A 26,799-nucleotide genomic window follows, 5' to 3' on the forward strand; every position below is an offset into this window, starting at 1 on the left:
TGTGTGTAAATCCTTTTGCATGGGCTTTTGTATGCACATCTTATCTTTGTTCCCCGAGATAACGAGCAGAGTAGTAAATATGCAAACCGTTGTCGTGTCTGCATGCAAGCTGTCTTCCAATAAGCTGGGTGGGAAATTACCACCAGCCACCATCAGACAAATACTGTTAAATTTAGGCCACGCTGATAAGTGCTAACCACCACTCTGCCACACAAACACATCATTTGTTGTTTCTCTCTCTTGTTTTATCCATCGTCACTCAGTCAGCATCCTTAAGTGAGATTTGTTCCTGTATTTTTCTTGACTAATCACACTTGCAACTCAACTTGAAACTTTTAAATATAGTTGGAGGATTTTGAAATTTCTCTTTGCTGTGTTCGGCTGATACTTTGTCACAGCCTATTACACAAAGTGCCTTGGTGATCATTGTACCAGACCCGTGTCATCCCTCTGCTTTGACACCATCTTGCAAATGAGACGCTTTCCTCAAACGCTCCCGCTGACAGATTCGTCTCTGATTGGATTTCTTAAACGCTTTCTTAGCAGCATGAAGGCTGCCAGCGGTGCCAGGAGCCATCTTTGATACACTTGTTTAGTGTCAAATATGGAGGAGCTTTGCTTCGCTGAGCTTATGAGTCAAGGCCCTCCAGCTATTTCCTAATCAGCGGCATACCTCCTACTCTTCGATGTCACCACATGGTGATATCCTGCTCTCCGTTGAAATGAGCCGTGTGGATGCTTATCTGTCGGCCCCCGCGCTCTGAATGAAGGAGCAAAAGCAATCTCCTTTTCTCCGGCTCCTGTCCTGAGCTGCGGCCTCACCTCGACCCCAGATCACTCTCATTTCCTCGGCTCTGGATCCTTCAAGCTCTGTCACAAGGTCTGAGTCTGGCCCTTTGAAAACACTCAGAATCACAGAGTTCACCAGAGCAGCAAACCCAGCAGGCCTTAGGGCGGAGACGCTCACAAGACTGAAACTTTACCTCATCTCCATATTTCTGTCAGATTGATGACCTGACTAAAAACACAAAAAACATGGAGAACTTTTGGCCAGTTCATCCTGTAGATGTACTCAACTCATTGTAATTATATGTGATCTTAAAGTCCAACAGTTGATCCAAAGAGCTTTCATAGGAAATAAGAACAGGGGGATCAGGGAACAAGCCGAGCCATCAGGAGCAATTTATTTGGGATTAAGCTTCTTGCTCAAGGACACTTTGACATGCAGGCAGGAGGAGCAGGGATTGAACCACCAATGTGGACATTTGTAGACCCAATAACGTACAGAAGTTACTGATAAGTTTACCTGGAAACAGTTTGAAACTATTGAAAAAGTAAGGGCTGTACCGGACCCAGAGTTAACCCAGATTTGGAAGTTTAATAAGAAGTTTACCACCACAAAAAACTACATCATCATTGTCTATATGAGTCTTCAACCTGTGAGCCACAATGGCTGGACATTTTAGCATTTCAGTCATTGTTTTTAAATAAGCTTAAAGAGGAGGTCTATGCTATTGTGTTGCACATTTTAAGACATGTATATAATGTTACAATGTTGGATGTCCGGACTAAACATGGTTGAAGTTTTAAATCTGTATGTAAAAGTATGTTGGAGTAATCCCCAGGCTTCTCAGCTCAGTCTCTAGGCTGCTGGGAGCGTCAGGTTTCACACTGTTTTTTCTACGCGCTGCATTTTGTGATGTCACAAGGCTTTGGAGAGCTGGTCAATCAGAAGAAGGCAGGCTTGTAGGGGAGGGGGTTCTAAAGGGACAAAGCTGACTGAGTCGTTTCAAGCAGAGGCTGTATGAGGGCCTGCACAGAGCACCAGTGTGAGAAACATGGAGTTTTTTTAACTGTAAATTATGCTAAGCTACTCCACAGCTATCACAGTGTGAAACATGAAGCTTGAACTGCTTTATTTAGTGTTAAACCCACTTGTTTTGAACAGGATCGGGTCACTATGATACTCGGTTTGTAAAGTTTACCGCCTGCCATGCAAATTACTCAGTGTTTTCTCAACTGATGGCTCACATTAACAAACTTTACGAGGAAGATTTAGAAAAAGTGGAATTAGATTAAAAATATTATTTTTAAATCGACATTTCTTTGCAGAAATGATCAGAAATTGTTCAAGATTTAACAGGGACAATTGCTTTTAGATAAACAGGTTCCAAAAACATGCTGCTTTTGAATATTTGTTTACTATAAATTGAACTTTTTGATACCCTGGTAAACACAAGGGAAATTCCCTTGACCTTCATTGTATCAGGGTTAAAGCAGAAATCAAACCTAACCATCTGCGTGTCTATACACCAACAGAGGTAAGTTAAAGAGAGGACGAAGTGACCCTTAAGTTTCTTTGATGTGGGCAATTTGTTATACTAGCAGGGACCTGCAGCCCTCTATCAACCATTTCCAACGTACTTCCTGAACAGGCAGATAACCAATCAAGTTACCGACATGTTTTAACCAAAGGGAAGTTCCAGAGGAAAGTCTCACCTCTGATGACGACTAATCCCCCCCATTCCATTCAACCAGTAATCCCCACACAATGCAGGCAGAGGATTGTGTCTGGATGTGTGCTCAAGTAATGGCGGCAAACAGAGAAGAAACCCTCCTCCTCCTCACCTCTGCGTCCGCACTCTTGTACGGGCTTTATCACCCCGCTGCGCTCCCGAACAATGCAGCACAAACAGAGGAGCTATATCTCTACAATCCCTGGGACACCGCAGACTGGCTCTGATCTTATCCTCCTCTGTGATGCTGGCTTGAATCACTGCAGGAGGAGGGCAAGCTCACACCTGAGAGGGATGAGTAGCTTTTCTGGGAAAGGAATGCTGCTTTTTACTGTTAAAAGTCAGATTTTTAATGGTTTTCCAAAACAGTTTTTTGCTATTAAAGTTTTACAGGAACACCAAAGGATTTCTGTTATGATGGCAAACCTGACTAAATTATTGTTTTTATTGTTTAGGGGAAAATATGATTGCCAGTTTGCCTTCAGCTCAAGAAACCATTGTCTTTGTGCGGTTGCGTCACACACCTTCCAGCCCGCACGTTGTTTTTCAAAGTAAAACGTGGAACCGGGCCCTTATAATGAATAAAGATCCTCCGGTCCTGAGCATGAAAAATTCTGGCTTCAGGCCTGGTGGCTCAGTAAGAGAGCACAAGCAGATGCTGCAGAATTATTCTGAGCCTGATCCCAGAAGATCTGTGATATATTTGAGTACAAGTGTGCAAGAAGGAGGTTGAGCAACACTGCAGAGCCAGGTGCTACCTTTCAGGAGTTTTACAAGTGTAGAAAGTAGCACAGTGCTGCGTTGTTTTTGCTCACGGTCAGCTCTCTGAGGACAGCAGCCGCGCTGGCTGTTGTTTGCTTGGTCATGCAGTATATAGGCTCTGCAGACTGCAAGCTGTCACGACAGGCAGTGAAATATTTTATGGTGACTTCATAAAGATCTGCTTCCATTAAAAAAAACGAGTGTTTTCTGAAGTTTTTTTGATGAGGTTTTGGCTGCTCGTGTTCCTCTGGATTATATTTAGCTTTGTGGGTTTCCGTGCAAAGCTGCCGGGGTGATGCATTTGCTTTGCTGTGCCGCGTCACAGAAGGGACAAATCAGAACATATGCACATTAGAGCATTTTCCTCCATGGAGCTGCAGTTCAGTTTCCAGCTCCTTCGGTATCATTGCACTCGTATTTGTTTGGTTTTCTTCATCTGGCTCTGATCTGAGATCTACCATAAGCATGAAAGCAGCGTCTCTGCCAGTGTTTCGTTTCAGGCAGAGACGCTGCTGAGAAGAGGAGGCCCGTGTGTTCAGACCTTATATTGACCCTGTGTTGATAAGCTGTCTTACTGCTGAGGTGCCGGTCACTGCTGTTTACAACCTGAGGTTATCTGGCTGCTCCTCAACGGCTGCTGTTGGTCCGCAGCTCTCCAGCTGCTGTTTTCCTGCCTCACCTCGTGTGTGAGCCTCCGCTGTCCAGTCTCCAAAAAAACAAACGTATCAGATGATAAAAAAAAAAGAGAAGCAAAGAGAGCCACTTGTATGCTTTAAAAGGTAGCGCGCCGGCCAGAGGAGCTTTTTTGGCACTTTCTGCTCAGAGTGAAATCTTCACTGTGAAGGTTCTGCCAAGTGTCTGCACCAGTGGATGGATTTGATTATTCCAGACTGCTACGAAGCAGGAATCCTGGAAAATAAAGAGAGCTGGCAGAATTACCTTAAAAAATGTCAGTTCGAATCTTCTTTTCACTTGTGTGCATGTGATCGCCTCAAATCAGACGGTCCACCTCCTCGGCGCAGAGGAGCACTTATTTTGACATTTTCAGTGAATCTGTTGTGGCTGCACGCTGAGCAGCAGCTGTACTTTTGAACCCCCCTCCGACTGTAGTGATCTAAAGGAGAGGTCGATGCTAACGCTAATAAAGACATGCGAGTGGATGATTGGTGCCTCAACACTAAATCACCTCCCTCCTTTTACGTCCATGTGTTTCTCTAATTAAGAGCACATGTGGGACTGGCAGCTCCTTCAGTAAATACAAGTGATGGCTCCACTTAGCTGTCAGATTTAGAGATTGATCTGACCCCGGGAAGACATTAATGCTCTAAATAACGTCCCGATTGAGTAATGTGCAGGCTGAAAAAGCAAAGAATGATGCAGCGCTCATTTGCACCCGGACAATTACCCCGTGTCATTTCTCATTTGGTTACAGTGCAACCAGGAAGGATTAAGAGGAGGCGTGTGGGGGAGTCACATCCAGAGGCATCCATTATGTATTTGTTTCTCTTTTTCCCGTTGGGATCTATATATCTCCACTCCAGGTTGAGTTGACTCGAGTCCAAGTCACCAATTCTCAAGTCCACATCTCTTGCAAAGAGAAAGAAGACTCTAGCAGGTTTCTTATTTTAGATAGAAGCCAAAACTACATCTGATTTACAACAAAACGAATATACAGAATTCAACTGGGGCTTCTTGGACATCCTAACAGAAGTGCAACTGTAGCATAAGCTTACAATCATGTATCGCTTACATCACAAGCAGCCGGTTATAACCATCATGAGGGTTCCTGCCACAGCATCCCATCCCAAGTATCTCTGTGACCTCAGTCTTTAAACAAATAAAAGTCAGGGAGGAGAGCGCGAGTCCGGTGGGAACGTTTTACTGTACGTTTCATGCGGAAAGTGCAAGCCAAGCACGACGAGCCGGGGTTTATACGGTGAAATGTATCTCATGTGTCTGGAGCTTTTATGAAACACCTAGGATAGGAGCTGCAAGGATGTAACATAGCATCAATCATAGACGGAAAAATCTGGTATGTAAATACAGCCGAAATTGGCTAATTTCAGAGGCTTTCCCAGAAATATTCCTCTTTAATATCTCATCCCTGTCTCAGAATGTAAGAATGTCCTAAGGGGCTGACCTTTAATTCCCTTTGATCTGCAGACTGTAACTTTAGCTACTGTGTCAGTCTGACCGAGCTGTGTATTAGCAGGAGAACTCTGCAAAGCTCATCGGAAGAATGTAAGAAAGATCATCAAAGAAGTTCTCAGACCGAGCAGAAATAGTGTCTTTTGGCCTCTGATCGCCAAACTCAGCAGTCCATCACCTTTCCCCTTGTTTCCTTGTTTTCGAAAGCCCCTGAATCTGCGAGGAGAAGGAGAAAAATATGTTGATACATGCAGGAAAAAAGTTGCAGTGTCAAGCAGCGATGACGGATGATATTTTAGCTTCTTATTGGAAGCCAAGGAGATGGAGGATCATTAGTCAGCGGGCCAGGTTTCATACAGATAGATTTAAGGATGCCGAGGGGCTGAAAGTTATTTTTCCTTTGTGTCCTGGAGAACTGTTAAAATAGAGTGTGTGTTTTTGTGTGTGTGCGCAGGGAAGTAAAGGAAATAGAAAAAGGAGAGGAAGGTGTTTAGTCGAATTTTAACTGGCAGGAGGGAAGGGTGAGTGGGTGGGTTTGGGGGGACAGAGGGGTTTGAATACACTCCTGCTCAAGCATTGCATGGAAATTCAGGTTTGGTCAGATAGCGGATTTAAACAGGAAGTGATTTGTTTTACATCTTAGAGAAATAAAGGAGATAATCACCACGATCTGAGCGATTCTGGATGGCTGTTTGTGGGAAGTAGGTCTGAAAGGTTAAACGGTCTTCATACAGGATTGTGGTCTAATTTATTTGGGACTTTAATGCCTTTGTTAAGTGAGAGGAAAGTGAATAGTGTCGCAAACAGGGGAAGATGTGGGGGATGACATGGCGACGCACCAAGGACTTTAGCCTCTGTACATGGGCCGCGCGATTTTAACCGCTGAGCTAAACCTCCGCCCCAACTATGGACGCTTTTACTCTTTGGATTGACCTGCATCACAATCAGTCAGTCTGCCATTTTTATCACTCATGCAGGACATTAAAACATTATTAGTTGACGAGTTGACTAATTAACCTCATGAAGGATTTAATCATCTGGAAGGATTGTGAGCTTAAGTTAGCAGCAGCTTGGCCCGTAGCCAATAAAGCTTTGCCGATGAGAACATGAAACTGTGCTAGTCAGAGGTTTTATCTGCTTTTATTATGAGGTCCACTTGTTTTTAGAGAGGAGGAGACCTCTGTGAACATTTCAGCTCCAGTTTAAAATATCTTGAATGATGAACACGTAAGCTAAAAACAGGCTAGTAACAAGCTAGGCCAACATTAGCAGCCGCTAAGCTAGCAGCCCCAGCCGATGTTCTGTCCAACACTGATTTAAACAAAAAACTGATTTAGTCAGAGGTTTGATCTGTTTTTATTATAAGGGCTACTTTGTTTCTGAGACCTCTGTGAACATTTCAGCTCCAGTTTAAAATCTCTTGAATGATGAACGAGTAAGCTTAAAACAGGCTAGTAACAACAGTAACGTTAGCAGCCGCTAAGCTAGCAGCCCCAGCTGATGTTCTGTCCAACACTGATTTAAACAACTGTTTTAGTCCGTGTTGATTTCATGGTTTATTTATCTGCTTAAAAAAGAACAGTCTTGTGACGGTGTGTGATAAACAACTTGAGCGCAATTTGAGAAAACTATTCGAAACTAATGAAGCCTCTGTTTCTTCAGGCCTCTATAAAGCTCCTTTTCATACTGGCAGCATTGTCATTAAAGTTTGTATGCATCATTGTGGACAAAATATAAAACTAAATCTGACACCGAAGGATTTTCCTTCCCACTTCTTTCCCAACACAGGCTCAAAAATGTTCATGAAGTAAACATGAAATGGAAATTACATGTTGTGAGCATGAATAATGTAAAGACTGCATTCCTTCACAGGAGAGGATGCAACATGTCATCAGGGGCACCATCATTTTTCTCTGTGTGTAAACGGTTAAAGACTGGGGGACTCTTTATTTTGAAAGTACTCGAGTGTACTTCTCTTTTTATACTGCTGTGCATGATTTTATCTTGCCCCTCATGCTCAGACCTCCCTGTAGTTGCTGTTAGCAGCCTCGGATGCTGCCAAACACTCGTGGTACTTAAAATGAAAGATGTCTTTCGGAAAACCAGTGATTTTAGAAAGCTCCGGTTTGCTGCATGGCTTCACCGAGACAGCCACACAAGTGCCACCATGATGACTGTCGTTTACAGAACAGTACATATTTTAGATAACACTCATACATGCCAGATGAGTCCAACAGTACTCATGTAGGATGTGAAACTTAATTATGCTTCCAGTCCAAGTACATTAGATTGAGAATCATATATATCCACATATAATCCATCTTTTCCCTCCAGTCCACTCTTAGTAAATTTTGTTGAAAGTGATACAATCTCCACCTATTATCTCCCCGTCCACTGTTGGACCTGTTTATGTGCGAGGCCATTGCTGAGACCACCTCAGGGCCCCTTCATACGCAGACCTGTGGTCCAGCCTGGCGTCTGGGGGGCCACTTGAGGGCGAGGCCAGCTGCACTCGAGCGCCAGAGTCTGTCCTCGCTCTATTGTCGGCTTCTCTCACACTCTCTTAACCGCCCCTAACACCCTGACAGTCCCCTACAGCGACACACACACATGCAAACATACATTAACACATGACTGCATGCAGCCACCTGTGTGCTTATACAGACACACACACGTCAAGGCTTTTAAAGCCACTGGGGGTCAGGTTGCAGAGTAACGTGCACACTGAGTCCAGGTGGAGGACTGTAATGTGTGTCCCAACATTACCGCAACAATACCACCAAGCCCCCGTCAACACATGCACACACACGCACACAGACCATTATGTGCCCTCCACATTCCTTTGCATTTCACTTTCTCTTAAAAATGCATTTCCACACACCCCAGCGACAACCAAACCACTCCGCTGTCTGGAGAGCACAATTGCACATGCAATCCATGGGTCAAAGGTCGGTTATTCCAGAGAGAGAGGCAGCTGAGCGTCCTGCAGCGAGACAGACTCCGCGGGTTGGTGCATGTGTGCAGGTCTGCTAACTCGGGGCTAAGCCTCTGCAGCACGATGTGTATTTTCGTACATTAGCAGGAGCGCCTTTACCCTATTTTTGCACCGCAGTTCCAGAGTTAGCATCCAGATCCTCTCCTGCCAGTAACCAAGTCCACAGTTTATAATTCAGGCATTAGTGTGTGTATTCACACAGGACCCAGGGGCCACAGTGAGAGTATGAACACATTAGACCACGCGGATCACCTTTCACCCCCGCCTCCTGACTCTCCGGAGCAGTGCCACGGGGTTTAGGGGCTCCACGACACTGAAACCCTATCGGCCCGTCGTTGTTTTGGGGACAATGGCTGCTGGTTAACTACAGGGCAAAAAGGTGTACAATATTTCACGTACCTGCCCCATGGTGTCTGTTCTACTGCGAAGAGACACATTCACAAAAAGGCCTGAGAGATGTCGAACATCAGGTGCACTTGCAGACACTGTTAATCCTCCAGTGGATGAAAGAAACACGAGAGTTCCTTTAAATTGAAACTTCAAATGAGGTCAGCGTTACAGCGAGGGAAGGCAATTAATTACACAAACCTGTTTTTATCACTTTAATTGACATTCTCATTACTTCCCATCCTAGAAAACGTTGTTTAGCTTGAAAGCTTGCTGTGAAAAGCTCGCCGTAAACGTATGTACGCCTTCTGTGAATGTCGATAGCATTTGGTTTAAACTTGTATTTAAGGTCTTTATTGAACATTGTGTTAAACTTTCTTGAGAGGCCCGTGTTCCTCCATGTCCGTGTCAATATGACGTCCTCTATAACTCTCTGTCTCCGTGCCAAGAGACAGCCAGGGATAACAGCAGCAGAGCTTCAAACAAAGCTTGTCAAAACAGCCTTTCCACTGTCCAATTTCATTGCCTTGATCCTCGGGAATACCTTAGCAGAGTTAGAGGAATGCCTCCGACCTTTCCAGTCCTCCCTCCCATCGTCCTGCTCCGCTTCAACAAACACCCCAAAGTCCTGTTTGTTTGCTCTGAAAATAATCAGCCCAGGGCCTGTTTTGTGAGCCGCGTGGCATAATCTCTCAAGCGATGACACTTCTAGCTGCTCCAGTTTTCAGAAGGGAGAAGACTTTTGGCAGATTTTTCATGTGTGCTCAGAGCTATAGCCGGACTGTTCTGAAAGTGCAAACAGAGGTTAGGCGGTATAATAAAGTAAATTTCTAGGTTAAGGTTGCTCTTGGAGTTTGTCAAACCTTCCTCTCGTCCTACGTGTCCGTAATCTTCATCCAAATTCAAATCAACTTCAGTCACAAGCTGTCATTTCTCGTCCTGTTGGCAGTATTTCTCCTCCTCAGATCAGCTGGCTGCACGACCACGCAGCTGTGGCTTTGGCATAATAACATCCATCTTTTCTGCCAGCTTTCAGATTTCCTCCACATTTTCCTTTGACTTAACTCTTGCAGCCACTGACCTTCAGGAATTGAACCCTTGTTGTTGCGTGATCGACAGTTAGCAGAGGTGAGAAGTAACGAAATACGAATACTTTTTATTGTACTTTAGGAGGGTTTTTAGGCATCTGTACTTTATTTATTCTGAACTATGATTTGACATTTTCCTTTTACCCCCCAAATATCTGTACTTTCTACTGCTCATATTTTAGAGACGGGCTCTTTACGTCAGCTTAAATGCTGTTGAGGGGATTATCATTTTCATTTAGCATCCTTGCGCACCTCCTTCTTAACATCACGACTGATTTCAACCTAAATGGATGGGACATTGACGCATAGAAAAGACAATGAGCATGTAACGTAATATGATGAAAACGCCAAGATGAAACAGACGAGGGCCCCGGTTTAGCTTATATTAAATCGGTGGCCCGTGTACAGAGGCCTCAGTCCTCGATGTGGTGGCCCTGGGTTCAACCTCCGCCCTCAGCCCTTTGCTGAGTGACTCTCTTCCCCTGTTTCCAACACTAACCACTGTCCTCTCTATAAATAGGGGAAAACTTTTAGCAACATGGATGAAAGTGAATCAGCCAGTTAGAATAGTTAAAGTTTAATAGTCTCCCAAATATGAGTTCAGTTAGCATTGCACAGAAAGCCGCTAGAAATGTCTTAATGGCAGCTACTATTTACTCTTACTCTGTTAGAGCCTTTCAGAGCCTGTACTTTGTATCCGTGCTTCGTTAGTGCTACTACTACTTTTTATACACATCATCTGTACTTCTACTTGAGTACAGAAGTGTGTACTATTACCACCTCTGTCCGTTAGCGACATGTGTACTCAGCTTTCCTCTTCGTGCAGTCGATCTTGTTTATCTCGGCTTTCTTACGTCACCAGGAAAGAAACTTTTCTGATTTATTACGCCACCATTGTTCTCCTGATCTTCAAAGCTCCCCTTTGAGATCCATGCTAATGATGCAGCTTGTTTCACACAGACCACGAATAATGGCCTCGTGACTGAGGCAGTGATTCAGGTTAGAAGCAGAGTTTGCAAACCATTAAAACCAACTTTGTTTGATGCAACAAGATGTTGTTTCACCCTTTTAGGTCGGAGCAAAAGGTCAAAACCAAAGTCACAAGTAAGAAGTTTTGTGCTAAAACTGTACGCACTAATGGCACTTTGAGGACCTTTGAATTAAAGCATCCTCTGGCAATTCCACCTGTACGCCCTCCCCCAACTGGGACTTCAGTGAAGAGGTCATCATCCACTGAAGCTGAGAAAACAACTGAAAGCGCAGGCTCGGTCAGTCAGCCAGGTCAAGGACCTTAAGAGCCACAAGAGGCCCGCCACCCTCTGGGTCATTAATAATTAATGAAACCCGAGGCCGGGACAGAAAGCCATGACTAAACACAAAAAGAGCCGAAGCGGTGAGAGAGGAGGGCTGGGCAGTGAGAGGGGAGAGGCGGGGTATTGATAGAGGAAAAAAGGGCCCTGAATCCAGCTCAGCTACAGTCTGTGCTTTCACTGTATGCTCCAAAGGGTCCAGACACAACAATCTGCACAACCCAGCGACCAAAGTGGGGAGCTGGAGCAACAGATTCTGGTTCTCAACTCCAGTGAGCAGACGGATGTAGAGAAAAAAATGGGGTTGCCCAGTTGGGAAAAAAGCATTTTGTGGAATGAAAAACAGCATGAAAGTCTCCTCGCTGTTTCCCATGAAATCCTGCCATCGTCAGACTTCGATTCAACAAAGCGTGCACTCGCCCTCGAGGTACTATCACGCCAGGGACCTCCATTACGAGCACGGCCTGATGAAAGAGTAGCTGAGGGGGGGCTTAGGAGGCTTGGCTCTTAACCCTCCCCCACCAGGAAAGATATGAAAAGAGATAGTTCAACATGATATATCATGAGCAGCTTTGAGGAGAGCAATCTGTTTGGATAAAGCGATCCAATCCTGCTGACAATTCCTGGAGAATATGCTCAACGGTGCATGATCTTATAAGTGTGGCAATCAGCAGTTTAAACTGCTTGCTTCAGATTTTTTATTCTTATGCAAGTTTACGACTGTGAGAGGAATATTTCTCAATGTGAAGGCCACAGGAATCCCCCAAAATAAGCTTCCAAGTAGGGCTGCAGGATTATGGCCTAAATGATCATCACGTTTAATTTAATTCATATTGAGATCACGATTATTAACATTTTCTTTATTCTACTTTCACATTTAAATAAACAAATTTTGCATCAAACTAAGACTTAACTGGCTCTTTATCTGGATTTGGTGCATCTTCTAAAGGTGTTGTTAATTTCAGTGTGTCTTTGGGAGTTGGGTGGATATGGTGTCGTATCACTGTTATGGATGTCTGCCTTGACGCTGGAGAAGGACGGGGAGTAGCGAAGTTATTCCTCTTGGCCTTCAAATACTCATGCTGCAATTTGTGCTTTTTTTCAGCTGGTTGAACAAGTTAGTTGTGTTGCTTTGCGGCGCAGACGCAGGTTTCATGCACTTTTTGCATATTTTTTTTTCCTGCTTAACTACACGTGCCCTAAATCCAGAAAACCTCCAAACAAGCGATGACAAGCCGTTTCAGACCAGTGGTTTGCTTTAACGAGTGACTTGCTCTCTTCCTCTTCTAGCGTAACAACGAGCAGCGTTCAGAACCGAGCGTCAGAAGCCTACGTGACACATTCGCTTCCTCCTCTGAATGCGACCCAGCAACTCAAACATTGTTTTTGGCTCTCTGCACTGATTGACACATGCACCATTGTTGTTTGTGTAGCCAGGTAGATGTCAATCAAAACCTGATCGGCCACGCCCACATGATCTTGGGAAATGGACAAACAAGGAAAAACAAAATTAGCTCTTTTTTTATTTAGATTTCCTGACGGTTCTGAGTGTTTATATTCACCCAGATTTTGTGGATGCTCAGTGAGACTCTTAACGTTGATTTCATGTCTGCATTTCACTTTTTTAAGCCAGGTTTTCAGAGGGTTTAACCCGACCTAACTAAGCTTGTCGTGCCTTATCTACAATATGAAGCACTCACTGTAGATTTTGCTTTTCTTGGAGCTCACTTCAGGAAACTGTTTCTCACTGATACCTTTGCTTTCTTTGCAGAGCTCGTCAGACGACTGTGACCCACATGAGGGAATCCATGAAGGAAAAGAGGGCAAGTACCGCCTGCAGGTGACCCAGTTCGTCCAGAGGTTGGAGTACTGGCACAAAGAGCTGACTAACACCTTGGTTACCTCTATAACTGTGGTGCCTGTGCACGGGCGTGCAGTGGCGTACCTGGGCACAGCCGACGGACGCCACATTCAGGTAAAGAACTCACATTGCTCTGTCCTCTCTGAAAAGCAGCTGGAGCCTAATTTGCATGGAAAATACTAGCAGTTAGGCATAAACAGAGCCCCTGAGGCTTCAGTGGCCAGCGCGGTTTCCCTCTCTCATTGTTCATGTAAATGCGGCAGGATGTTTGTACGTGAGGAGTGAAAGCTCTCTGCTGGAGACACAACACACAGTCAGCTGCAGGTGCTTCTGAGACAGGTTAGGGGAAACCTTACGGCCGAGCGCGGGGAACCTGTTTGCACAATTTGCTTACCTTTGACCTGTGCTCAGTGAGCCTCCTGAAAACTCACATTCAAGCTCACCATCTGAGCAAACACGGGGTATTCTGTCGTTCATTGTACAAACCAACAGTGGATTCCACCGTCCTGATTGTTTTTAAACTGCTATAAAAGTCTTGTACATGACCTGTTTATGCTGCTTGCAGGAGATTTTAGTCATGGGATGCACTTTTGCATACATTATGAATCGTTTTAAGACCCCTTTGCTCGAGCTTTTTGCTTACTACACAGAAAACCTTGACTGCCTTCGGGCGCCCCTTATTTTTCTGAGTTTGAATCATGTTGAAGTTTTTGCTTTCACTTCCTCATAAAGACTCACCTTGACCATAATCAAATGCAGGTGACAGTGTTGGACGACAGCGAGGGTTAAGCACTCACACTCACTCTGGTAGATTTGAAAAAGGGACAAAACTTCACATATAAAACTGTCAGCACATGCTGGCAATTCTCTTCTGTCCTTCACAAAGGTTATGTCCTCTTTGATATGCATCCTTGAGCACAGGCCTTGATTGCAAGCTATTTTTAGATTCTAACCCTGACATTAATACTAGTTTTTGAAGCTTTAGAAAGATGATTTCAGACAGAAGACAGAAGAGACACTCTGGTCTTGGGCCAGTCTTTGTTTAAGCAAGTATTTGGCTTCTAAATAAGCTCTGATTTTTAAAATTTGTATGTCAAAATATGTCTAGGAATCAGAGTTTAAATCAGTCCTTATTTGGTTGAAATATAAAAGTATCTTTCATGCAACTGTCTCTCAAATATGTTCATTTGAATACTTGTCCTAAAGCACCCCTCCAGTGAACATCAAGTGTTTAACCTTGTAAACATCTCCATGTGGTGTTCTTCATGTGCTACAAGACATATCAGGGAAAACATCAGCAGTCATCTTCATGGCTGGGCCTGTCTGCTTTTAAACCGCAGTGTACCAAGGACAGGCTGAACAACACGTTTTCAGATCGGCAGGTTTGTGATGTCACAAACCTAAGGAGCGAATCCCGTTAATGGACGGGGTGACGCTATGCATATCATTATATGCAACCTATGGGAGCCAGCTGTAACCGTCATCGTGATTTTTGCAAACTCACTACTGACGACTAACGTTAACGTTACTACTACTAATTACTACATTTCAAGCTAGCTAAGTTTCAACAAGTTGCCGCTAAACGATGGCAGAGACGTGTTTTGTTTTCATGACAGAGGGGGCGGTTGGAAATTTACATAGTGGGCGGGGCCAATGCAGATGGGGAATTTATAATGAGGGAGAAGGAGGAGATGCCTTGGGAGGATTTTTAGGTAATTAAACGTATTTTGCAGGAAAAAAAAAACATATCAGACACAATTTATTATTTAAAGCAGAGTATTTTATCTGTCTTTAAAAGATGACTGGAGCTGAACTTTAAAATGTCTCAAAACTTTCTCTTTTCACCCAAATTTAGTTTTACATAAACACATGCAAATCATGCAATCTGTGTTAAATGCTTTATACATTTCCTGAATAAAAACCTGGCTCATGAAATAATGTCTAGCTTTTAGTGCCAGTGCACCTGCAGCTTAAATGTGGATTTTGGCGGGTTGGAGGTCCGTTAGTTGAAGTATTTTGTTCATGAAAGTGCTGGTCATAGGGTAATATATAGACTTTGGCATTCCGCTTCATTAAGTCATTATGACTCGCATGCATAGCTGCATATCTGTCTGTGACTCACTGTAGTCACTTTCCATCTCTTTTAATGTGCTGTTTAAGTTTCTTGGTCCATCCACTTTTAAAAAAACTGACTGTATTAAAGCAATGGTTGCAGCTGCAGAGTAAAGTGCAGCGAGTGGAGCATCAGTCCGATGCCGGACCAAAAAGCGCGACAAATGGAACCAAACATAAAGTCGAATGACCTCACGTATTTTTGAAACACAAGAATAAAAAGACATGCATGAAAAAAAAAAGTCAAGAGAGACGTGGAAAAAGAGTCGACAGCTGCACAGAAAGTGAGGGAGGGATGGAAGGGGGGTTACAGACAGTGGTAGTGGAGTGCCAGGGAGGGCTTACAAGCCGAACGGCGCGTTAATGGTGAACGGCGGGCTTCGCTGACACGTCCACTCGCACGGCATTTTCTGCTCACTGAGAGTCCGGTGCAGCTGTTGCTGTGTGTTTCTCCGCCGTCAGCCCCCCTCTGCCCCGGCCCTCTGCCCCGGGCCCTCCTTCAGTTTTTGTTTTGATTTGTTTTTGCGGCTGAATTGGCTGAAGTTCTTTGTTTTAGGGTTTTAGGAGGTCTGAAGAGCAGAGCAGCTGTCCTCCACAGCAAAACGTTCTATCATGTTTTTTCTGCCAATCATTCAGACAGAAAGGGAGGGGAGACAGAGGGTGAATCGAGCCCTGATATTTCTTAACGTTCACTGGCTACTTGCTGTTGTCTTATTCCAAAACTTTCATCATTTTGAATGGCATGAATCATTTCGCCCAGGTCAGCCAAACCTATTAGGAAAGAAGAAAAAACAGTTTATTCAGTTTGTTTTGATTATTTCCCAGACATCCGTATTAGACATGAACTCTCACACACTGTACTGGTGGAAGATGTGTTGGTCACAGTTTTCCTGTAAAATGAGGAATTATTGCACACATCTCAGGTGGGCTCACGTTTGGTGTAGCCTAACTGAAAGGCAGAGGATGAAACATTCCTGCATTAAAATTTCCAAAAGTTCTCAGTTCACTTAGTTCATCCCAAACCTTAAGAAATTCTTAGGTGTGTACGTAGGTATCGATGCATTTCATCTGGTGTCATGTCTTTTGGGGAAACATGGGAAACATCTGATGATGCTTCAAAGAGTGAGGATTTGACTTGTAACCTTGTAACACATATCTATGTCTTAAAGCCCCCCTCCAGTGAAAATCAAGTTTTTAACCTTGTAAACATCTTCGTGTTGTGTTTTTCATGTGCTACAAGTCATATCAGGGACAACATCAGCAGTCATCTCCATGACATGGTCTGCTTTTAAACTGCAGTGTACCAAGGACAGGCTGAACAACACGTTTTCACATTGGCAGGTTTGAGACGTCACAAACCTAAGGAGCCAATCCCGTTAATGGATGGGCTGACGCTATGCATATCATTATGTGCAACCTATGGCAACCACTTCGGCGATGCGCGAGCCAGCTGTAACTGTCATTGTGATTTTTGCAAACTCACTACTGACTACTTACGTTACTACTACTAATTACTACATTTCAAGCTAGCTAAGTTTCAACAGGTTGCCACTAAACGATGGACTTTAAAATGAGGGAGAAGGAGGAGATGCCACGGGAGGATTTTTACAAGGTAATTAAACGCAGAAAAAACATATCAGAGACAATTTATTATTTCAAGCAGAGCATTTTATATGTCTTAAAACATTCGCTGGAGCTGGTCTTTAAGAAAAACTAGCTAATTCCTAACCTAAAAAGTACTGGAATAGTCCAACAAGCTCCTTGCTCTAAGGTATCCACGTGTGCCTACAGTTTCGAATCACTTTCCCTTCCCTGATTTTCCAAGGCCTGCATTTAAACTGATGACCGACCGGAGCACCTGCTCTCTCCCACAGCTGAGCTACAGCACTGTTAGATGTGCGGTCGCCTTGGCTCTGGCAGCTCATTTCATTGTTAGTACGATAAAAAGAACCTGTCAACTTTTCATGTATTTCATTTTCCTGGTGTTCTCCCAGCGGACGACACCCGCGGGAACACGGACCCGACGCAGTGAAAGAAAAAGAGCCCCACAGTGAACTCCATTCTGGCTCAGGAAGTGTTTCCCTCGGCTTCAGTTGGACCTCTGTGGGAATAACACAGTGGCAGTGTTTATGGGCCAAACTTCCCCCCGGCCTGCTTAATACAATAAGCTGTAATTTACACCGCTATTACCTCCAGAGAGATGCCTGTTGTATGGCCACGTCCCCAGCGGAAAGCCACCCCATTATGCTCTCTGTTACAAAGCTAACGTTGATCATGAGGCTCAAACAGAGGGAGGAATGATGCTGGAAAACAAGACGCTTGTGAGGGTGAGGCGAGGGTGAGGCGAGGGTGAGTGGCGTTCCAGACAACCAACAAAATCACATTTAAAATTTACAATGCAGGAATTGTAGGTATTTACTGGAGGCTCTTTAAGCACACTCTATGGTGTTTACAATAAATCACACACATACCATAACTGCCATCCCTGCTGTGTGTTTACAGGCAGCCAGGTGTGTATTCTCATGCATGTGTGTGTGTGTGTGTGTGTGTGTGTGTGTGTGTGTGTGTGTGTGTGTGTGTGTGTGTGTGTGTGTGTGTGTGTGTGTGTGTGTGTGTGTGTGTGTGTGTGTGTGTGTGTGTGTGTGTGAGAGAGAGCGAGAGAGAGAGAGAGAGACAGATTTGTTTTTCTAACATCATAAATGCAGTGCTTTGTTTTCGGAGGATAACATCACATTGCAGCTCCATCCTGACATGGCAGTTAGACGATGTGTGTGTACATTAACTACGTCTGTTTGTGTGTGTGTGACAGAGGGAGTGGCGTAATTTTGAGGACTTTGTGTAACCGGAGAAACCACACCCCCATTATAGACCCTGTTCTGTTCTGTTTGCTCCCAGGCCTGTAATTGCAGCGTAACCGCAAATGATAAATGCTCGTCCAGGTGTGTTGACTGCATGTGTGTGTGGAGGAGGGGGGTGGATATGTGTGTGGGAGCAGTGCAAACAGTGTGTGTATGGGTATCTGTGTCTATGCTGGAGTATGTGCATTTATGATTATGTGTTTATGACATATATGAGGTGTGTGGTATAGAAAGTGTGTGTGTGTGTGAGAGTGATTATTGAGTGAGAGAGTGCATTTATGTGTGATGGAAAGATGGCATAGAATAGTGTGTTGGTATTTGTGTCAGAGTGTTTTTCCCTGCAGCTGCATCTCCTTGTTCTGTGCCCCAAAACATTTCTCGATTAAGACTTTATGAAAAGAAATGGACTTGTGGAATTGTGAGCCAATTTGAAGGTCGTAACTTTGTGGTTAAATTCCACTTGTGGTGGCGGTCGGGGGCTATTAATGAGCCGAACAATGGAGGACTTTAACACAGAAAGAGGTTTGAATTCAGTGTCAGATAAAGAGAAAATGTTGTGTTATAATTTTAACCCACACCAGATTTGTTTCCTAAACTTAACTAATTGGGCTTAAACTTAACCAAACTTTCTTGTGTTGGAAAGAGAGAAAACAGACCTGGAAATAGACACTTAAGAGACGCTACCTCATGCATCTATGTGAGACAGCATGGCAGTATTTACCAACCTGGACGGCGTTGGACATTCACAGGTTTACAGATTAAAACTATGCCTAGTTTTCTGTAAGCTATCATACAAACTGTTTTACCTTGAAGACCAGAGTTGGGAGGGTTACTTTAAAAATATATTCTGCCACAATTACAAATTAATTTATTGTTTAAAAAATGTAACGGTAACATTATCCATTTATTACAATTTTATAGTAACGTAACCAATTACTTTCAGTTACTTTTGGATTACTTCAACACTAAATCTGCAAATAAAGACGAGAAAAGAAATGTCAATACTTTTGTAATGCGCAAATTAAAATTATTAGCGCTCATTATGCAAATTTAAATGTACTTTAAGAATGCTGTCCACACTACTTCACACTTAAACTTCAAATAAACTGCCATAAACTTGTTCCAGTCTGGAGCTTGTGTTTTTACCCACACCATCCCGGCCGCAGCCATCACCAGTCGCAAACTATTTTTCAGTAGTAGAAGAAGAAGACGACAGGTTAGCTAACATTTTTAACTGGAATCCTGTGCAGCTAACATTAGCGGTTGGCCTTACCTGTAAATGTTTCTTTATATTAGATGTCGAGTCCTTTGATAATGACAGCATTTTCACAGCCGGAAAGCATAACTTGTACTATAATGCTCCCATTTCCACCAAGTGAAAGCATTTTTGTCACCACGCACCATGGCAACCACAGACTGTTGATGGCAACTTTGAGGAGCGGTGTTGTGAGACTTGTGTGTCAACGTGAAGGGTGGTAACGTGTGCGTGCAGGTGCATGGTATTATCAGAGAAGGTCAGACGGACAGTTAAGAAATCTTTGGTATCATATCGTCTTCATTTAAAATGTATTTTCAAAATTGTAATCCTGCTAGTAATCCCCATTTTAATGAATGTATCTGTAATCTAATTACCTCTCTTCTTCTCTAACTGTACCGGGATACAGTCGCCTTTTTTTCTATCCTAATAACGTAACACCGATACTTGTATTTCGTTAATCCCCAAGCCTGTTGACGTAGAGGAAAATCAACATTGAATGTATGTCTGTGTGTTTAATAAACTTAGGCAGCTTTGTGAAGTGCCTTTGTACCCTACCCTTTGTACAAAGACTAAGCTCACCAAAGCTAGCCGCCGCCGCCAAAAGATTAAATTTATGCTTTTCACCACCTTGAAAACATCTTATTAGCTAGATAGCTAGTCGTAAATATATCCAACAACAGTCGGAGTACTTAAGAGTTTTAAGTCGGGTTTACAACAGCTGGACTTTTCTAAGTTTACTTTTGGTTACATCACAAGGTCTACACATGCTAAGTAAACAGTGATCATATTCAAAGACTGCATTGTTTGAAGTCACCTTTGACTGCTAGCTACAGAAGCTGTTTCTTCTTACAGTGTTTGTCAAGCTCGGCTAATCAGGTCACTGAGCGGATCATTTTTTGGGCTTGTGCTTTTGTTAAATAGGACAGCTGAAAAGAGACAGGAAATGTGGGGTGTAGAGAGTGGAGGATGACATGCACCAAATGATCTGCAGACCAGTGTGTCGAACCTGTGATCAGTGCGTCGAGGACTGTAGCCTCTGTACATGGGGCGTCTGCTCAACCAACTGAGCTAAACTAGTGCCCTGTCAAAGCACTTCTTGGTTATTCCTCTGGTAACACGTATCGCCAAATGATTGGCAGGTACTTAAAAATTAAAAACTTCATGTGTATTCAAGTTTAGTTTTCCAAGCTGCTTTAAAATCGGACTAAAACTGACTTAAATGGGTTCCTCATCCAACTCCAGACCTCTGAAATGGTAAACTTTCTAATTAGGAAAATTGTAATAAAATTAATTAAACCAAACTCTGCTTCAAGCAAGCGTGGCATTGAAGGCACGAGCCAGACATCTCTCAAATAATTTCCCTTCACCAACTCCCAGACAAGGTGTGCTGGCGCGGCGCCCAAAGCTCGTTAACGCCTTACTGTCGAGGCTTGGTTTGTCTTCAGGTGATTCTGTGGATCTTTTGTTGTCTATTCCAGACCCCATATTATGTTTCAGTCTTGTTTAATTCACAGTATGTACCAGTGAACAAAATAGTGAAGCGTTCCAAATAAACACAGCAACAGGAGCGTTCCCACCCAAAATCCCACCTCGCAACCAGGTATCCTCAGCTGACCTGTGTGCTGATTTCTTCAAAAAAACAACCCCAAAATTTCCCTTGTCATGGAAACGCCCTTTCCTAAATGCCAAATATCTTTCAGGCAAGGCACCTCTCATCTTACAGTACATCTTTTTGATTAAATCTAATTATAGTGTATCTTCAGAAACAGATGTAGCCATTGTATTATGCCTGCTTGTCATTTTATGCCTATTTACAGAGTTTCATCCATAAGAAGAACAAACTGGGGGAGGATTTTGTTGAGAAATACGATAGATCTGCCGCAGCACGGCATAGGCCTACTAAGAACAGATAATGATGATCTGTTTCTTTGGTGTCATCTAGCCTACCTAATGCAGGACAGATCATCTGAATGGGTGAATACAGGTTTACAATATTCTTTCCTCTGTATGGAGTCTTCACTGGAGATCGTTGGGAGATTGAATGATAAAATTTTTACACTTAAAAATATGAATAGGAAATGTAGGGGTACCAATCTGCGCAAATAACTTTGCCAAATGTCTAAAAGTTTAAAAGTTACTGACCAAACCAAAACCTGATCATGGCAGGCCGCAAATATCCAAGTAGTGTTTTTGTAACTAAAACATGTTGAAGTGTGTTACCTGCACTAGCTGCACGTACTGGCCACACAAAACTTCAAATGTAGCCTAGCTTGAAGCTAATTTCTAGTTAAGCTCAGTGTTTACATTCTAAGGGTTGCACCAGGCGAATTAGCTTCATCATAGGTATAAACCACAAGCTAAATCTAACACCTAGCCCAGAGTAGATGTAAGGTTTTCCATTAATTAACGGTAGGTGCTTTAGAATTGGGGACAGCTTGAAGGATGAGTAGCATCAATCTTTAGCAAAGCTTGTAACTTGACTAAACTTGATGTTAGAAACTAGCTAGCAATGTTTTCGCAGGGGGCTTAGGTAACTTTGTTACCAACTATAAATTTAAAACAGTTTTTCAGCTTCACCACTTGATTTTTTTAACATAACTTTTATCTTACTTTAATGCTTTGTCCTAGTTTATATACCTTTTTGTTTTTTGGTGATTAATATTAGCTATTTTAACGGTTAGCTTCTTGGATTTTGTGTAGCAAGTGGTTTCAAGTCAATTGGAATTGACGCAAATGCAAGTATTTAGTTTTAGTATCAAAATAACTAGCTTGAATTTGAAAGTATGGTTTTGTGCGGACTTTGCAACCTCACTTAAGATATAGTTTAGGTATAGCTAGCGCATCAGGCTGCTCGATGTGTCTGCTTGATCTCAGTTGGGTAGCTTCTTGTCACTCTTGGCTAAGCTGTGCCCGAGTCAAGTCAATGTTTTTGCAGTTTTATTAATAAATTCTCCTTTAAGATGATTTGCATTGACGTGTTGTCCTCCTGTAGGTGCTGTTCTCCCGATTTGCCACTCCTCATGTGAACGTCCGCCTGGACTCGAGACCTGTTTCCTCTAGCGTAGCACTGCTGGACGCTGAGGACTCAGATGGAGCTCTGCTAATGGCAACAGGAAATAAGGTGGGTTGGACAAAAATGAAAGTGTGGTCCTTTTTAGTAAAGAGGTGTTCCAAGTAGAGAACATATTACTTTTCACAACAACTACTAAAACAACTAATATTTTAGTTTCTTCCTCTATTTCTGACTGATCTCTGATTCACAAACGGTGTCAAAACAGTGTCACATCATGCTTTCTGTCCTCTTTCCCAGATCACTAAGGTCCCTCTGATTGGCCCTGGCTGTAATCAACTGACCACCTGTACTTCCTGCTTGCTGAAATCTCGGGTGACAGAGTGTGGCTGGTGTGATGGACAGTGCACCAGAGCCAAAGAGTGTCCTGCCTCCTCTGACTGGACCCAGGACTACTGCACACCTGTCATCACTAAGGTATCGAGGGCAAAAAGCAGCACTTTATTTTACTTTATCTCGTCACTTTTACTTTTCTTTAGCTGGCTGAAAATATTGTTCGAATACAAAACACTGTGGCAAAAGCTTGTGTTGACTCTGATCAATTCCTCATTGTTCTTTTCACGGCTGTTTCAACGCTCTGCAAACACTCAAAGTTAACTTACGTAACCGTACAGCTTCTGCTGACTCAGTTTTCTGGGACACCTCTCATGTGATCACATCATACGAGGTTCAAACTTTGTTCAAACTGTCCCTCACTCCTCTCCTCCCAAACGCAGCTCATATAACCTGTCTGTTGAACCCGTGATTTGTATGCTCACATTGTATTTGTTTTAACAGTGTGCTGTCTGTGAAGGTCATGGTCCTACCTGAAATGTCAGAGCTTTTACAGCAGCACTGTTCTATATAACACCGCTCTGACGCTGTGAGACTTTACTGAGCACAGTGTGGGTGGTGTTTATTCTTTCTGACTTTAATGCAGCACCCCATGCTGTCAGACTGTCTCCATATACTGTATATAGAAAAAACAAGCTACCTCCTTCGACCTAAATGCAACCAAATAGGACTTGTAAAAACACCTCTTCCTCTGCGGCTGTTTTAACAAGCAGATATTTTGAAACGAGCTGTAATAACTGCAGAAAGGTTGCATGAATGTTTCTTGCACAATTCTTCCTTCAGTTCACTGCCATCTAGGACATTATGTACCTACTTGGTTAGTAAGCTAATTTAAATCCAACACGTGCATTTTCTGTGTCTGTGCTCTCTGTATCGCACAATATGGAAATTGTGTTCCTGTCTGCACTGGCCAAATGTCTGCTCTTTCCCCCACATAGCCAAGATGGCTGCCATTTAGGGTGAAAGTGTCCTCCGCTCAACACTGAAAACATTTGACTGTTAAAGTTGTAATCTCGAAGATCTTTCGCTCTCTTTGGCGCCACCTATGGCGATAAATGGTAATTGCCAAACAGTGCTGCATGTGTGACGTCCACGGTTGGCTCCGGTTGTAACTCTTGATTTTCCTGGCTGACGGTCGCTTTCCTTTTTAGACTGTTTGCTTCATCTGAGCGTCGAGTTTGTTTCTTTTTCTTTGGATTTTCACTTATTGTTGAAGTTGTATCTGTAGTCATCCATCTTTTCTTTGTTTGTTCAGCCATAGTAGATTACTGTTTACTCGCAACACTTGCAGAAACTAGAAAAGCAGCTGCTTAGCTCCGCCTACCCTCTCTGGCAGACCAACCACTGCTGGCTGATGGAAAATGGAGATTATCACTTTAAGCAAAATAATAAGGCCATGTGTACACCTACGCGGGTATTTTTCAAAACGTAGCTTTTTCTCTGCGTTTTGACCTTTCATCCACACAAACGCCGTTTTAGGTCACGGATCTTTTGTAAAACTCCGGCCAGGGTGAAGACTTTCAGAAACTCTGTTTTGCATACGGTGCAAATGTGCGTCATTATCTTCATGGGGACGCGTCACTATTAAGGCGACATTTCTTGCAAAATGACGGACGTGACATAAACAGTGTTGCTTAACAGGACTTTTTACATGTTTACACATATATGTACAGTTACTCGTCTACTATATTGAGGAACAGAGGCGTCGGGATAGATTTTTTCAGACTTTTAACTGGCTGCGATTCCTCTTCTTCTTTGCATGACCGGGTAATATAGCCCCCTGTTGGTGCGGCATTCTCATAACAGCATTTCTGTTGTGTTTTTGCATTTTCATTTGGGAACCGTACTTGTGTGGATGGAAATTTTTTTGGAAACAAAGGAGGCAAAAACTCAGTGTGAGATGTGGGGGAAGAAATTCTTTCAGCTTCTTTACAGTTACGATACGGTATTGACAGATTTTTGTTGCTTTATAGCACAAAATGTAATTTCAGTCAATAGCTTCAAAGGTCTTTGCAATAACAGAGGATGGAAGAGGGGAAAGCTCTGGGAAAAGTAACCGTCGTATGTGTATCCTGTCAGTAAAGACGGCAAGAACACAAATACACCTGGACAGGGGGGCAGGAGGGGTAAATCAATGTCCGCTTCTAAACAGGAACAAAAAACACGTTTCTAAAAGTTAATAATGTCCCATGTGTGTGTGTTAGGTGTCCCCAGCCTCTGGACCCATACGAGGTTCTACACTGGTGACGATATGCGGCCGCAACTTCGGCTTCGACAAGACGGAGAACTTCAAGGCCTCTGTGGTGACGGTGGAGGTGGCGGGGGCTCCCTGCAAACTGCTTCGACAAGACAACGTCAACAGGTGTGTGTGTGTGTGTGTTTGTTTGCTGTACCTTCCATGCCTGCTAAATCAATGCCGATACCCTCCCTGTTTGTTTGTTTGTGTGCGTGTTGTAATAGCACAGGCTTCGTCCGTGTTCCTGCACAGTATCTGCTCAGCCACATTCAGGAGGCAGAGAGAGACAGATTGTGTGTGTTAAACGGTGGGTGTTTACGAGAGATGAAGGCAGCCGTACACTGGCGTCCTATAGGGGCAGCGTGTTTAATAGGGGTTATTGTGTTGAAGAAGGAATGTTAAGAAGCCCCCCCCTCCCTCTCTCCTGCATTCAACACATGACTCCTCTAACTGAAAAATTGCTGGAAAAAATCTCCGCATCCAGACTTTCCTCTCTCCTAAATCCACTGGGGCCGTGTCCCATTCAAAAGTCTCTTTTTCTACAAACAAACCTCATGACAAAGTGGAGGGAAAAAATAAGAACACCCGCCCGCCCGATCCCAGATGCATCTTTGTGCATCGCTGCAGTAAAAGATCATTGAATTAGGATAAATGCTGTGTGGCTGCGGCGGGGTATAATGCCTGCTCTGTGTGTTGTCATTGGGGGGGTTGTGTTTAGGTGGACTGAGATGCAGTGTTCCCCAGTGTTCATTGGGAACTTCACCCCGTCAGGACACACAGTGAAGGTCACCAGTGGCCACAAGGAAGCCACGATGGAGGGCTTCACCTTTGTGGTAAGAATCCTGTTTGTCCTTGTTTGTGCTGCACTGTGCGACACAAATGTCTGTCTATGAACTGATTTTTCAGGAAAATATAACATTTATAGATTATAGATGTAGTGAAAGAAGGTACATTCTGATGCAAAAGTAGGTCTATCAGCATCCATACCTTTTTGATCAAATGTTGTTTTGACAAGACAATGTACAAAAACAAACGATACGACACAAATCGCAGAAATTAACACAAAAAATATATAGATAATAAATGCAAAGTTACAGTCGGACTATCAGCATCTATACTTGATGTCATAGCTGCTGTTGGACACAGTTATTTATTTATGTATTGTGACTCTTCACCGTATTTGTGGTCAACTGCAACAGACATTTCACCGAAGGAACTACTTTCAGAACAGCGGCAGGTTTCTCTGTAGAACTTTGCTTTCGCTGAAATCGACCAATCGTCATTCACCTCAGGCTGCCTTCTTGCACGAGCTTGTAGTCAAGTCGTTGTCAAGATTTCAACTTTCTGATACCTCCGGGCGATTCTGGCTTGTACATATAAGGCCGAATAACCGATCCTAGAGCAGAGATGTTTTCTACAACTGTGGAGCGACAGTGCAGTACGGCCGCTCCCCAATGTGTGCAAGGGGCTACATGGTCACTCCAAATACTGTCAGCCAATCGTGGCTATGGTCTGACCTTTGAATGGCCAAACGGCTTGTTCGTTTCAGGAGGAAGAAGAGGCTCCGAAAAATAATTAAATAAAAATCTGCAGTTTTTAAAATGAAACAAACTTTACCAACGTGATTCAAAAACACTTAGCTAAAACATGTCCCCTTTAACATTCGATCGAGTTATTGAAAGCGTTTGATGTGTTTTTGCTTCCAGGACCCCGTGATCCACGAAATCTTCCCGACATTCGGGCCGAAGTCTGGAAACACCATGCTGACCATCAGAGGAGCCTTTCTAGATACAGGAAGCAAGCGAGACGTGACAATAGGGAAAGCAGCCTGTAAGATCCAGAGGTCAGTGCACTGTCTGTTATTA

The 26,799-nt window shown here is 43.4% G+C and overlaps 1 protein-coding gene across 1 annotated transcript in view; it reads left to right on the forward strand.

Annotated features, from left to right (window-relative positions):
- Positions 1-26,799, forward strand: part of met (MET proto-oncogene, receptor tyrosine kinase) — an 82,035-nt gene that overhangs the window by 14,312 nt on the left and 40,924 nt on the right. The window contains exons 3-8 of the mRNA XM_069686029.1: positions 12,978-13,181; positions 22,288-22,416; positions 22,606-22,782; positions 24,903-25,060; positions 25,653-25,767; positions 26,641-26,777. Of these exons, the coding sequence (XP_069542130.1) occupies positions 12,978-13,181; positions 22,288-22,416; positions 22,606-22,782; positions 24,903-25,060; positions 25,653-25,767; positions 26,641-26,777 (920 nt within the window). The remainder of the gene's footprint in view (positions 1-12,977; positions 13,182-22,287; positions 22,417-22,605; positions 22,783-24,902; positions 25,061-25,652; positions 25,768-26,640; positions 26,778-26,799) is intronic.

Source organism: Semicossyphus pulcher, unplaced genomic scaffold, assembly GCF_022749685.1.
Source record: "Semicossyphus pulcher isolate SPU_LCO1_2020_fin unplaced genomic scaffold, fSemPul1.0.p SCAF_8, whole genome shotgun sequence".
Taxonomy (NCBI): domain Eukaryota; kingdom Metazoa; phylum Chordata; class Actinopteri; order Labriformes; family Labridae; genus Semicossyphus; species Semicossyphus pulcher.